Raw genomic sequence first — 13818 nt, 5'->3', positions numbered from 1 at the left:
TACAGTTTTGAATTTTTGATGATTGTCTAAAACTTAAAACTGACTGAATTATAAAGAAGTGTGATCTCAGGTTTAAACTTCTTAAAGGTCGCTGTTAATGTAAATATTACCTACTTAATTTAAATTCTTTAATTTACGAGAGAAAATACAACCCTATTAGCAATATCACAAACTTTCCCAAAAGTCTAGTAGACAAAATATAAACATAATATTGTTATCATATCGTTTGTTTAACCTTTCAAGCCCACAAAGCATTTGTTTTTGTACTCCCAAAGTACCTACTATACCTACTTACCCGGGCGGGCTTCAAGCCCACACGAAGAAAAACAATAAGCTTTACATTGTTATTCTGTCATAAAATCTAACGGATTAACCCTGGAACTATACAACAAGTAAACATAAAATATACAAGGCTGTTGTCCCGGCGGCACTTGCAAAAATACTCTTGTGTATAAACAAACTAGCTAATTTGCGTGTACATGATGTGGTTCAACAGCCATTTAGAAGTTGGTGTAAAGAAATAGTATGTTTTATGTACTTTTTCGGATCGAAATCCATCACTTTGCTACTTGATTAAAATTTTAAACAGTTTGACTGTTTTTACGAAAAGGGTGGTCAAATCTATACTAATATTATAAAGCTGAAGAGTTTGTTTGTTTGTTTGAACGCGCTAATCTCAGGTCTTGTCTGGTACTGGTCCGATTTGAAAAAAATCTTTCAGTGTTAGATAGCCCATTTATTGAGGAAGGCTATAGGCTATATATCATCACGCTACAACCAATAGGCAGAGTAGCAATAAAAAATGTTACAAAAACGGGGATATATATGACGCAAGCGAAGTTGCGCGGGTCAGCTAGTAAAGAAATAAACTTGAATAGCAGACATAAATGTAAAAGTGTCAAGTTTATCATAAATTAAGACGGACGTTTGATGAAATTTATTCGCTTTTGATAAGGTTCTCACAATTTTCGAGGAACTACGGAAATGTTAAGAGACATCTTCCACCCTTATTAATTTACCTGTTTAATGCTGCCAGTGTTTTCTCCGGAAAACGAATAAATAGTATTTACTTTTATCATTCAGAATATTTTGTATGTTTTGGTAAAATTCACGGAAAAACTACTTATCTGATTGTCAATAAACTTTTATCAGAATAATGTCATTTATCTGTGATATGAGGAAAAGTTTGTTTACAATTGATATTTCGTTGATCGACTATCCGTCTACCTAACTCTTTTAAACCAATTGTAACTTTACGGGGAATTCTATCAGTACAAAACAGAGACTAATTGTCAGATTTTAATCAAATTTAAATGGGACCACCAGTTTTCAAACAAAAATAAATCGGCCTGCGCTATTAAAAGTTACCTAAGAGCAATGATAGCCGAGTGGTTAAAGTTAGCACCTCCCACGCAAGTGGCCGCAGGTTCGAATCCGAGGCAACACACCAATATCTTCCAAGTTATGTGTGGATACTCACTCATCACTTGGATAACAATCATGGAAAAAATATAGACGACTTGAGAACCCCACCTTTTTCGAAGTCAGTTAAACTCACCGCGTTTCGCTTCTGACTTGCGTGTATGACATTTTGTCGGAACTCGACACCCCTCGGTGACCAGTCCTCTCTCGCGAAGGTCGCCAGCTGTTCCGATGAAACTTACACCACGCGACGAACTTACATTGTATTGAACACTTTTGAGAATCACCACTCATGTTTGTTGTCAGTTCTGCATTATATCATGGCTCATGTTCGTGTTGTTCGACTTGCTATGAATTTTATTAGACTTGTGGGACAGCATTCCCATTTAATAAAGAGAAGAGTTTTACATACATAGAATCACAAATTTTACCGATAAGGGTAGGCTGAAATCAGACTACGATACTGGGTAGAGTACTATCGATACATACAAACTTACCTTGTTTCATTCACGTCCATACATTTTGAAAACATTGCAAGATAGAAGAAGAAAAGTGAAGAGTCATGAACTACATATCTTTTTAACAAACAATGCAACATCGTATAACACTGTGAAATTAATTACGGAAATGTGATTCTATAAAAATAACATAATATGGCAAAAATGTAGGACGAGTTCTATTTAAAAAATTGGATTAAGGAACTTAAAAGGTTCCTTATAAATATATCTTAATCTATATAAAGCTTATAACCTAATTTCAATATTATTCACTATTACGCATGAATTGTTTTGCAACTAGTTAATTCTGTTATAAAATGTTTTGTAAACGTAACGTTTGCCAAAACCTGAGGCGATCCGTGCGCGTGCTCCCTAAATTAGCGGAGAAACAATAATACTTCACAATGTTAATAGCCGTGATGCTATTAGCTACTTTTTGGTTATTTGTTTATGTCTACAAGACGTTCACCTATCATAAAAAAAACTTTATACGACCGTGAGAGCCATAGGATAAAGACTACAGAAAGTTTTAAAAGGTTTTTGATGTCATTTTCTTGCATTGACCACCTGTCTTCAATGACTGCGTTTGTGGCACAGTGACAGTGTATGCGACTGCCGCGCAAGAGGTTCGAAACCCGAGCAGAGCCAAGAAGTTTTTTCTAAGTTGTCTGTTAAAAAAATCTTCAGGGAATGCCCGGAGTTAGTAAGTGGTGGTCGTAGATCTCCATGTCTCAGGGAGCACGTAAAGCCGTCGGTCTTGCACTTAATAAGTCCATGTTTATGTCTACAAGTCGTTCAGCTATCGTAAAATTACGTAAGAGCCATTGGACAAAACTATAAACAGTTTTAAGAGTGTTTTAATGCCATTATCTGCAAGATAACCACCTGTTTCTATTCTATTCCCATGATATTTAGAATGTCCTGCCACAAACAATCTTCGTCTCACAATTATACTACTACGCCTTTATCCGTTGCCTTCCCATACTTCCAAATTCTCATTTTCTTCATTGTCATTCATGTCATCGTTTCATATCGTTCTTCAGCACATTCAATTTTATTATTTATAGGAGAGACTGTTAAGGTAGGTCTACACTAGAGAAGGCGAGCACGAGCCGAACACAAATTTTATTTCAAAACCGCGTTTGTTAGAGACTTGTTAGACAGTTCATACTACACGAATTTGTGCTCGACTTGGGCTCCACTCGTGCTCGGCACCTCGTAGACCCATGTTAATAATATTTTTCTTTTAGTTTCTTTTTTTTACTTTAAAGCCTACTACCGCACTTAATGATTGCGCTTGTGTCGCGGGGACTTTTAAAAACATTCAGACAACGGACACAAAGTACAAACAGACCCGAAACAACTGGTAGTGGCGTGGTAACCATCTTAACCACTGTACCACGAAGACCGAGGTTTTCTTTGTCTCCATTCATATCCATCCACACCTACTGAGCAGATGACATCACTTTATTAAAAGCAACAATTTTCTATAGAGCTTTACCCACGTGTCACGTGTCATATTTATAAAGGTCCCCATTCATCGCGACATAGCAGCAGTAGATCTCCGCTGACTCATGCCCGCATTGCAGTTCAGCTTCATATATCAACAGAGCCACTAATGGTGATGGAACTGGAGACGTGCCAAGGATCCCTAGACAAATAGACCTTAATATCTAAATGTTTCATGTTAGCTAACACTACCTTATATTGTGGACCAAGTAATTTTCGTACCAAATTTTTTAAGGCCCGTTTATAGTTCTACCTTTGACCTAAAAAAAATATTCATTTATACTTCGTTTTCTGTAAAAAAATAACTATGATTTTTATCATATACATTTTCATGTTTTGCAAAAAGTATAATAATTAAAATTACACTGCACGCTTGCAGTTCTTGGTAGTAAAGAATATTAAGTTGGAACATAAAAAGAAGTAATTATTATAATTTGGTGTTGTCAAATTAGTTCAAGGTTGTATGCAAATTATCGCAGACAATGATAACAGTACGGACTGTATTTTATTTAATATCAGCGTGTTTAAATTATTTGTTTCCTTTTACACTGGTGAATATAAAATAATAAAAAAACGTAAAGGGTCATTTATTTGATAAAGATTTTGTTCATGGAAAATTATTATTAAAGGATTTCTGTTTATACTTAAAAAAAATCTATTGCTTGAAAAGCATTTAAGTTGTTGTTATTTCTAAGCTTTACCTTATGGTATCATAAATTAAGATATGCAATTTTCAAATGTCATAACTCAAGTACATACCCATTACCAAACATTTATAATCTGCAGTTACAATAACAAACATTTTTGCATCAAAACAATTTTGTCAAACTATTTAGTAAAAAAGAGTCATCAATATTTGCCATCAGCACTTAATCCTCGAAAATATAACCATGACAAACAATCCAGGGTTGATTATAGTATCCAGTTTCACGCGACACGGGTCGTGGGCCTATATGACGGTGGACGTAAGGTGACAGTAATAGATGGCACTAAGAGATTGATACAGCACAATCACTTAGGGTTATATACCTTCAACTGTGAAGTAAATGAAGTGATAGCAATCTTTTAAAGGATTGTGTTACTTGCTTTTGTTGTGTAGTGGAAAAGTTTATAAGTTGAGTGATTTAAAAAGCGTGCAATGTTTTTTATTTACTTTTATTGCCAAAAAATTCCTGTCGTGAGATTGTATTATTTAAGAGTCTGAGGTCTGTGTTTACCTGTTTACAGACTGGTATACACATTACACTTGCGAGCACTGTACAAGAACCCATTATAGTAAGGCAAATCAAAAACGGCCCTTAATACCGATTATGGGACCAAAATATATCCAGACAAAAGTAGTTAGTAAATCCAGACCCAAAACAAATTGATTGATTTTGATAACAATTGTCTACGTACCTATAAATCACGTAGCTATTAGGTACAGTTGTATCAGTATTTCACATCCAATGGTTACCAATAAACACAAGGTTAATATATGAAACTGTAGTTAGTGATACATCAGCTTCGTACTCTACTTATACCGAAATAGGTAAGTATAGATAGGTACGGTTCCTTCCTCCCGTTGCAGACCCGAAGGGAATCATTATTCATGAGCAGAACATCCGTAACTCATCTGCGTCACGGAATTAATTTCCCAAATTAGGGATATTTAATCCTCGCTTCTGTTTGAGATAACGAAACATAGTGTCGAATGTTGTAACAGTCATTATATCGATGCTTCGAACAAACTTTAGGATCAGTATGGGATTATGTTTAATGTTCAAAATAGGCTCTATTTGGAAACACATACAAGAAATTATTGCAAAGATTCTATACAAACTTTAACTTTATACTACCTACCTACTAGATACATTTTGTATTTATGAAAGTTACTATATTTTTATATATAAATAAAGGTTTAAGCTTGCAACTCTATTAAATGACAACCAAAACTTTCATTTCATAGCGTAACGATTGGCTAGTTTCAAATATCCAGTTAGTAAAGTAATTGAAAAATGTACGTGACATCGAGACGTTTTCACAATATTATATTGTCGCAAGATGCAATTTCAGGCAAACGTGAGATAATAACAAGACTATCACCAAAGTAACTTATATCTACTAGTTTACTTTATATTTCAGAGTATTTCTCAATTACTTTGTATATACTTCACTTTTCATAACTTTCAGCATAATCGTCGTTTTACATTTTACTAATTAACATTTTTTTTATTCACTAAAATCATTACCGTCTCTCTGCCGATAGGTCCACCACCCCCAAGTACGGATCGGAACCTAGCATGCCCTAAAAATTGCGTTTAAACCATTTTTAGGCAAGGTATTATCACGAGGTTTTCCTTCACAATTGAAGCAATTGATTACTAACAAATACACATTAATTTGTAACTACAAAATTACAAAACCACAATGTTTTAAAAACAGTAAAACTAACAATTTAATTACTCTTATTATGTGTACAAAAACTTAAATCATGCGAAGTGCATCAACAGCGCATAAATGCATTGCGTGCGCGCCGGTCGAGTGGTTCGCGAGCACGTTGGCTGTTGCCATGCGAGAGCTAATCAGATGCATCGTACATACGGGACCGTTTTATCTCAAACCATCCGTACTAATATTATAAATGCGAAAGTAACTCTGTCTGTCTGTCTGTTACTCAATCACGCCTAAACTACTCAACCAATTTGCATGAAATTTGGTATGGAGATTTGATACTCGAGAAAGGACATAGGCTACTTTTTACCCCGGGAAAATGACGCATTTCCATGGGAAAATTCAGGTGGCGGACGAAGTCGCGGGTAAAAGCTAGTTTGTATATAAATACTTATGTACTTCTTTAGTTTGTGTCAATATTTGAGCCTGTAAAGAGATTTGCTTATAGGTGTAATAAAGTAATTAGTTATGTAATATACAGCTGTTTATCTTTAAGTACAGTTACTATCTGTCTGTGGAAAAGTTATCTTTGTACTCTTAATCATTGAAGAAAGATAAAATTTGTGGGTGAAGATTTATAAAAAGATTTGCGAGATAATTAAATAGAAAGTAACATAGTTTACTCTTTCTTTCTGCTCTGTTTATCGTAATTAAGAAGTATATTTGCCTGCTAGGACTATACTATCAAAGTAAAAGATTTTTTAAGTAACTAAGCACCGTTTAAGATTGAGATTTCGCTCTGAAGAAAACCTACTGTTGTGACTTAAGACCGTGATGTCTTTAATTCACAACAGCAAAGATAGAATTTACTGTAATCGATCCTTCTTTGTGACATATTCGTAAAAAAAGTATTGGTTTCCTCAATTTCATTTGCATTTGTATTTTTATTGTTGTTTTATCACCACATTGTTGAGTCAACTCACACGCAACAGTTCGTCGAAGGGCCGTAACTAATGTATTACTTTAAACTTTCAAAATAATCTTATTTTTATACACAAGCCGGGTTATACAAACATCATGCAATTTGTATAAAAGGCCTGGCCGCTCGCCAAGTGTGAGGAATCCCTACTGTTACATTATATAAAACTAGATTTTGCCTGCGACTATGCCCGCTTTAAAAATAATTATCAAGGAAAATACTATCCTATATGTTACTTTAGGGTATAAGCTATCTGTTTGTAAAATTTTATCATCATCCGTCAAGTAGTTTTTGCGTAAAACAGTAACAAACATCCATACATTGAAACAGCTGACTTTCGTATTGTTGTATGTGTGGGATGACGCACATAAATACGTTTATAATTTGATGGTAAACAATTTATTTGACAATTTATTTGGCTTTGAACTCGGTCAAGTTTAACGAGGACGTTTTGATCAAAACTTTTGAAAATATATTAAGAAAACAAGTTTTTTTATACACTTTTTTTCACAATGGCAGCGAATTCGTCTTTTGTGTAGAGAATTTAACTTTTATTTTAATTATAAACCGCTTCTTTGTTTCTGTAAGGGTTAACGAGAGTTGTTGCTAAGAAATTTTCTTACTTTCGTTAAGATTTTCGCTTCAGAAACGTACCTAGAAACTAACAATTAAACTCTACCAAATCCCAATTTTCCAAAACTTTACGAAATTGCGAACTTCTTATACCAACAAAATAGAAAATCTTTTTTTTCACTAATAGGATTTCACAGAAAACCGTCTACGAAATTTTCGTCTAAATATTTTATCAATAACATTAAATTAAATATATTTTTCTCTCAAAGGTGTCCTTTGAAATCCCACTTAAGACTTATTTCTCACTTCTAAAGGACCTTAAGAAGTTTCCCGTACTATAAACGTCTCTTTGAAGTTATTTATTATAGAGAAGTAGTCGATAAGTCTCGTCGTATTGTAATTCAGGCTCTTGGCGACGCTATGGCAACCGACTTATCCTGTATCGATTTATATTACTTACAAACTGACGCCTCTGGTTTTGCGTCTTGTGGTAATGTGAGCTTTCCACATTCACGCAAATACGTAAACTCGCGACTATGGGACGACATTTGCAATCTTTTGCAAAATCCTTTACAAAAATTCCGTGGCGCAGTGGTTGAGGTGGTCGCTTTGCCAATATCATTGCGGCGGGAGGTCGTGGGCTCGATTCCCATTCGGAGCAATTACCTATTTGTACGATCCATAAATAGGGGATTCGGGTCTATCTATTAGTACTTTGTGTCCATTGCTTGTATGTTTGTAAAAGTCCCCGCGAGAGCAAGGGCTTCTTAAGTCGGTAGGTATTATCTTTCCTTATTTTTATAGGTTTTACCTACGAGATTGTATTAAAATATTAAATCTGTATGAATCCCTGTCAATCTTCTACTTTAAGCAAAAATATACAACACTTTTACCCTTAAAGTATTCGATAGGATTATTCATGCAAATTTAAAAAATGAGATGATAATCCGCACATATTTAACGTACGACGTACGCATACGTAAAGTAATATGAGTGTGCGGATTTTATAACAAAGCTGTCTAAATGTATATATTTACATACTCTTTGAGTATTTTATTATGATTAACTTAGCGAAATGAACATGTTTTCGATGTAAAGTACCTATTGATCTAAATATACTTCATACGTTTTCAAATCATCGGATTCACAAATATCGGTGAACCCACTCAATTTGAGCAGAAAAATCGAAAACCGTAATCATCGGAAATATACCTACTAAAAACGCGAAATATAAACAAAGACGAGGCTTTTTACACCATTTCATTATACTAACCTACAGTTTTCCATCTCCATTTCCTCTCTTTATTAAAGAGGGGTTAGCACTTAGGTTCACACGTTGACTATGTTATCTTTTAACTCGTAGTCTTAAGAACAGTTTAAACATTCATAGGAATGCAAATTTCCTTCTGTGTCTACATAGTTCTAACTTTCAACATGCTTGTTCTAGATCCTGCCATACATAGACGGTTTCAACCACGTGTCAAAGATCGCGGCGCTGACGGACGTGGAGATCAGCCTGGTGCGCGCGTGTGTGCAGAACCTCGTGTACTACGGCGTTGTCACACTAGTGCCCATCTTCCAATACTGTGCTGTAAGTTTATACTTATACAATAACAAAATTTATGTCTTCAAGAAATGAGTAGACAAACGTTAGCTAATGCACGAATCGTTATTTGGGGTAACAAAAGCAGTGATTTTTGCCTTACGCTGAAAATCGACCGGTGTAAATCCTTCGTAACCAATAGTTTTTCATATTCTTTTAACTCCGTCTTACTCCTCTCTCGCTCATCCTTTTGATGACCATATTGTAATACCTAGGTATTTTACAAGTGCTAGCAGTACCTATAGTCTAAAATGAGATACATTAGAAATCTTGATTTTAATCTATTTTACTTGCAGGTGTACAGCGCGACTCCTAAGTTAAGACAATTGACTCGCTGTGCTGGTCTGCAGCGACAATGTGTGGAGTTCTGTGCGAGATCACGTAAGTGTCCTCACCTTCATACATATAATATACATCTTCAGTTCGCTATATAACTTCGTACAATACAAGATATAGATGTTCTAAGTGATTCCCTCCATAGTTTGATACTGAGTTTCTTACCAGCTCTTCTCATTGGCTTTATTTCTAGCTTGTCAATATTGTACTTTAAATTAATAATAATAATTTCTTGTCACTAATCGATCTATCATAAGACTCTGGACTCGACTAAATTACTGCTGTCATTAACAACAGTGACTGCACTGAGATTCGTAAACCTTTTCACGCACGGAAAATCACAAGTACCCACTAAGCAACAGACCCTACTAACGATCGTTCACCGCTCGGTAACGACTATGAAAGCCATGCTTGTACGTGATGGTCTATAAATAGACTAGTTGGGACGGGTCGTGTGACCCCGGGTTATCAGTGCTCCGACTAGCCAGGTCGGGAGGTCAGACTGCCTGTATATACGACGTTATGCAATGTAGGAAATATTACACGGGTTTCTGTTTATTAGAGCCTTTTAACTAGCATTATGGAATATAAAGATGCAGATTTCTATTAATTGAAAAGTTATTTTTTATTTGAATGGATGTGTTTGACAGCCAATATTTTCACTACGTCTTATTGACATTAAATTATACTTACTTAACATTATTTCTAAAATTTCAAGACACAATGCTACATATTAAATAGCCCGTTATCAAATTTTATACGCGAGAATACATTTTACCTAGGATAGCCTGACGTTTTAACGCAGATTACTCTGGCCGTGGTCGCAGACTAACGGGTTTCTTCCAATCAGTTCTTATTAAATATTTAAATTAAATAATTCAGTATGAGTATCTATTCTGAGCCTCGTTGTTAATTTATAAATAAGTATGTGTTTAGAAGTGTATAAGTATGTTCATCAGTTATTTAGTAACCATGTACAAGCTCTGTTTAGTTTAGAATCAAATTACTATGTTCAATGATATTTATTTACTTTTGTATTATACTAATTCCGTGTAACGTATTCAAAACTCTAAATCTGATATTACGTCTTTAAAATCTTCACCATTTGTTCCCAGCCCGTCAGCTGCCGAAGGTAAGCGATCTGTTCCGTATGTACGCGGGAATGACATACGGCAGCACCGTGCGGGATCTGTGTAGGAGGATGAAGCCACAAGAACTGGCCATCAATGAGAGGAAACTGGTGCTCTTCGGAGTACTAGAAGGACTTATCAGACGAGTTTATAAGGTAAAGAATGAAAGAACGTAGTCTTTTTTAATTTTCATGTATTAGTTTTGAGTAAGTGATTGTTTCTTTCGTTAATTGGTCGTTATTTCGTCGACTTATAAGAAGAGTTTATAAGGTATGGTGTTTTAGAATTTTGGTGTATTGATTTTGAGTGGGTATAGACGTAATTGATTCGTTAATTTGTTAGTCGTTAAATGATTTTTGATTAAATTTGTTTTAAGTAGGTTAAGTAATTTTTGATTTTTGAGACATTCGTTGAAACAAAATCGTGTAGGTATTTTGAAAACTATTTTATAGATATATGTCATTTTGTTATGCTATTATGTACTAGTGTACATACTGTAGATTATGGGAACATTATTAATTTTAAGAGTGTAAGAATGCGTAAGGGTATTACCACATCAATCTATTGACTACTGATGCATGTCATTTGTCGAGGAATATCGCCGATCAAATTCGTATAAAACACACTATCCATTACTTATCCATTCCGCCATCAATCTAGACTCGGTTGATCTATATGAAAAAATCATAGCAATATTCTCTTTTCCAGTATCCAATAACTTTACACAACGACGACACAGCCTCAGTGAGAAGCGACCACAGCCAGCCACTAGTAAGAACATACAACGGTCTAGTCTGTCTCGACGAACTTTGCTGTCAATCAGGACTGTCAGCACTTCAGATAGAAGAACAATTAGAGAGAGATAGCAACGTTGTATTCATCATCAAGTAAGGGACAGAGCGAGATGGAAGATTCTCTCAGCTTCGTCGTTAACACAAAGTGAAGTTTGTGATTTTAAAGGCCAGTTACACTACCTTCTAAATGTCTGATAAATGATGACAGCAAATCTATAAGTTTTTGTTTTGATAGTCTGACTAAAACTTAACCACAAGTGGTAAAATCAGCCATAAGTGAGTTTTCGGTAAGTGGTGAAAATATGTATCACATGGTATTTAAGTACTATCAAATAACTTTGAAAGTTGCTGAGTAATTCTAGGGTTTAAAAAACAAAAAAGCGAAGATGCGTGTCTAGAAGATTTCTTTATTCCAACATTGAAAATGTAGCTTGGCACAAATGGAACAGGCCAGGAGTTACTAATTGTCGGTGTGTAATAGGTTTTCATATCGTTTTGGGTGTAGCCACATTTAGTATACGGCCATTGATATCTATCGTTAGTAGAACAAGCTAAGGGACGTTCAATTTTTTATTAAGTACATCTATAACACGATCAATTGGCTAATGCCGCCATCGCACGATTAGTGTAGTTACACCCTTAAACTTTTTATAATAAATCTATTATTTGTAATCAAATATCAGATTTATTTTAAGCTCAATCGAATTACCAACTTTTTGTAAGATCGGTAATTATTACCGGTAAATTATCTATGGACATTGTCTACGGTCAATATTCTCCCAACTCTACGCGCTGCTTGATCTCTTATCATAGTCTTTGGAAGTACATCACTATTATTACGTGCGCGGGAGTATTACAACACTATTGAACTTATTTTTTAATTGAAGATGGACGGAGGACATTTTGTGTAGTTTTATATATAAGGAAATGAAAGAATCGTACATTAAGTCATTGTTTAGAAGCGTAAAGTTGTGTTTTGATAACTTTTGATAATACTGGATAACAAACAACAAAATAATTTGTAAATTTTGATATTGCACTGTACACATTAATTCATAAATCGTTTTTATTAACCCATTGTTTTTTTCTGTCATTTTTTTTTTCAATTTGTTGTATTTGTCCCACTGCTGGGCAAGGGTCTCTTCCCGAACAAGGGACAGATCTAAAATAAAACATTGATGCCTTGTTCATGAATTTTAAAAATATTTTAAACGCTCATTTAATTTGCAGTATAAAAACAATGTCATATAATTCATTGTCAAATAATTTGCATACGGAAATTGAAATAAATGCAAATTTTCAGTTACATAAAACAAAAATGAACTGTGGACGGTATGTAAAAACTGTCATTGAAAATTTCAGTCAGCAACAGTAGTCGTTTGCATGTTTAAAAGTTAAAACTATATTAAAATGTGGCTTACATATTATACGATAGAAAAAGGAGTTTAATTATATGCATTTATACCACATTTTAAATGATTTACGCTTGGCATTGCAAATTGTGTGGAGTAGTAATTCTTTTGGTTAAATTCTGTACCTGTATTATCAAAGTTATCATGTTAGTTTAAAATAAGTACAGTGTAAAGTTTAATTTATTTTAAGAGAAAAAGAAAAGATCGTAATAATCATGAAAACCTTTCTTGTATTTAATTAAAGGTCTTATTACAAACAATTAGGTTATACAATCGATAGATCGATAGAATTTTTCATATCGGTCTATCAAAAACCATAGTTTTTTGTACTAAGGCCCTATGTTAGTTGATGTTTATATTGTAAATATTGAAAAAACAACGATGTTTATGAAGTTTATTCATTAAATAAAGTCTAACAATTTAGTAGAGAGACTTATATGCAAGGCACGACTGGCAAGATAAAAGTCAGAATTTAGAACATCAGTGACACGAATGGCTTATGCAGCTGACCGTGGCATGTTTAATACAGCTATTTTGTTTTAGAAATACACCGAATTATTATAAATCTAGCTAGATCCACCATGCCTAGACTCTCTACTAAGTTGCCGCATTACAATATATTTAATGTCCTATAGTTATTTGTATAAATGTTTCATATTAAAGTGACTAAAGTCCCGGTCTGTGTCAAAATGGATTATATTTAAGGAAAAATCTTTGCAATTTATTACATAAATGTGCATGTACATTACATACGTAGGTTAGTGTGAGCGTGTGACGCTAAATTGAATATGCTATTTCTGAAAGGATGCATGTTATACCTTTATAAAGCGACATGTGCCCTTTTCGAAATAACATTCAATTATTATGGAGGTTAGAAATAAATATCATAAGTATATACCCTATACTCTTACAAAGCCAATATTATCCCTCTGTATGTACATCTATTTAGAATGCTAGATTTTCTATTTTTAGACTACAATATAACCTTTTTATAATCGCATTATACAATACCTAAAGTTACACCGCACCGCAACATAGATGGCGTTGGTGCGAAAACTGGTGTTAATTTATATTTAACAAGTTCAAACAAAACTGCTCAATCTTCTTAGTTTTAATATATTTTTATAAATGTTTTTTATATTTTACTAAATGTACATAATGTCCGGTCAATCCTTAAGGTGCTAAATATT

At 34.1% G+C, this 13818-nt stretch overlaps 1 protein-coding gene across 1 annotated transcript in view; it reads left to right on the top strand.

Moving 5' to 3' along the window:
• The window catches only part of LOC142977906 (GATOR complex protein NPRL2-like), a 70602-nt gene extending 58472 nt beyond the window's left edge, over positions 1 to 12130 (top strand). The window contains exons 5-8 of the mRNA XM_076122035.1: positions 8801 to 8944; positions 9253 to 9337; positions 10408 to 10577; positions 11131 to 12130. Coding sequence (XP_075978150.1) covers positions 8801 to 8944; positions 9253 to 9337; positions 10408 to 10577; positions 11131 to 11313 — 582 coding nt within the window. The 3' untranslated portion in view covers positions 11314 to 12130. The remainder of the gene's footprint in view (positions 1 to 8800; positions 8945 to 9252; positions 9338 to 10407; positions 10578 to 11130) is intronic.
• Positions 12131 to 13818: the final 1688 nt, after the last annotated feature.

Source organism: Anticarsia gemmatalis, chromosome 13 (assembly GCF_050436995.1).
Source record: "Anticarsia gemmatalis isolate Benzon Research Colony breed Stoneville strain chromosome 13, ilAntGemm2 primary, whole genome shotgun sequence".
NCBI classification, from domain to species: Eukaryota; Metazoa; Arthropoda; class Insecta; order Lepidoptera; family Erebidae; genus Anticarsia; species Anticarsia gemmatalis.
The sequence above is the reverse complement of the archived record's forward strand: the minus strand, read 5'-3'. Positions and strand labels throughout refer to the sequence as shown.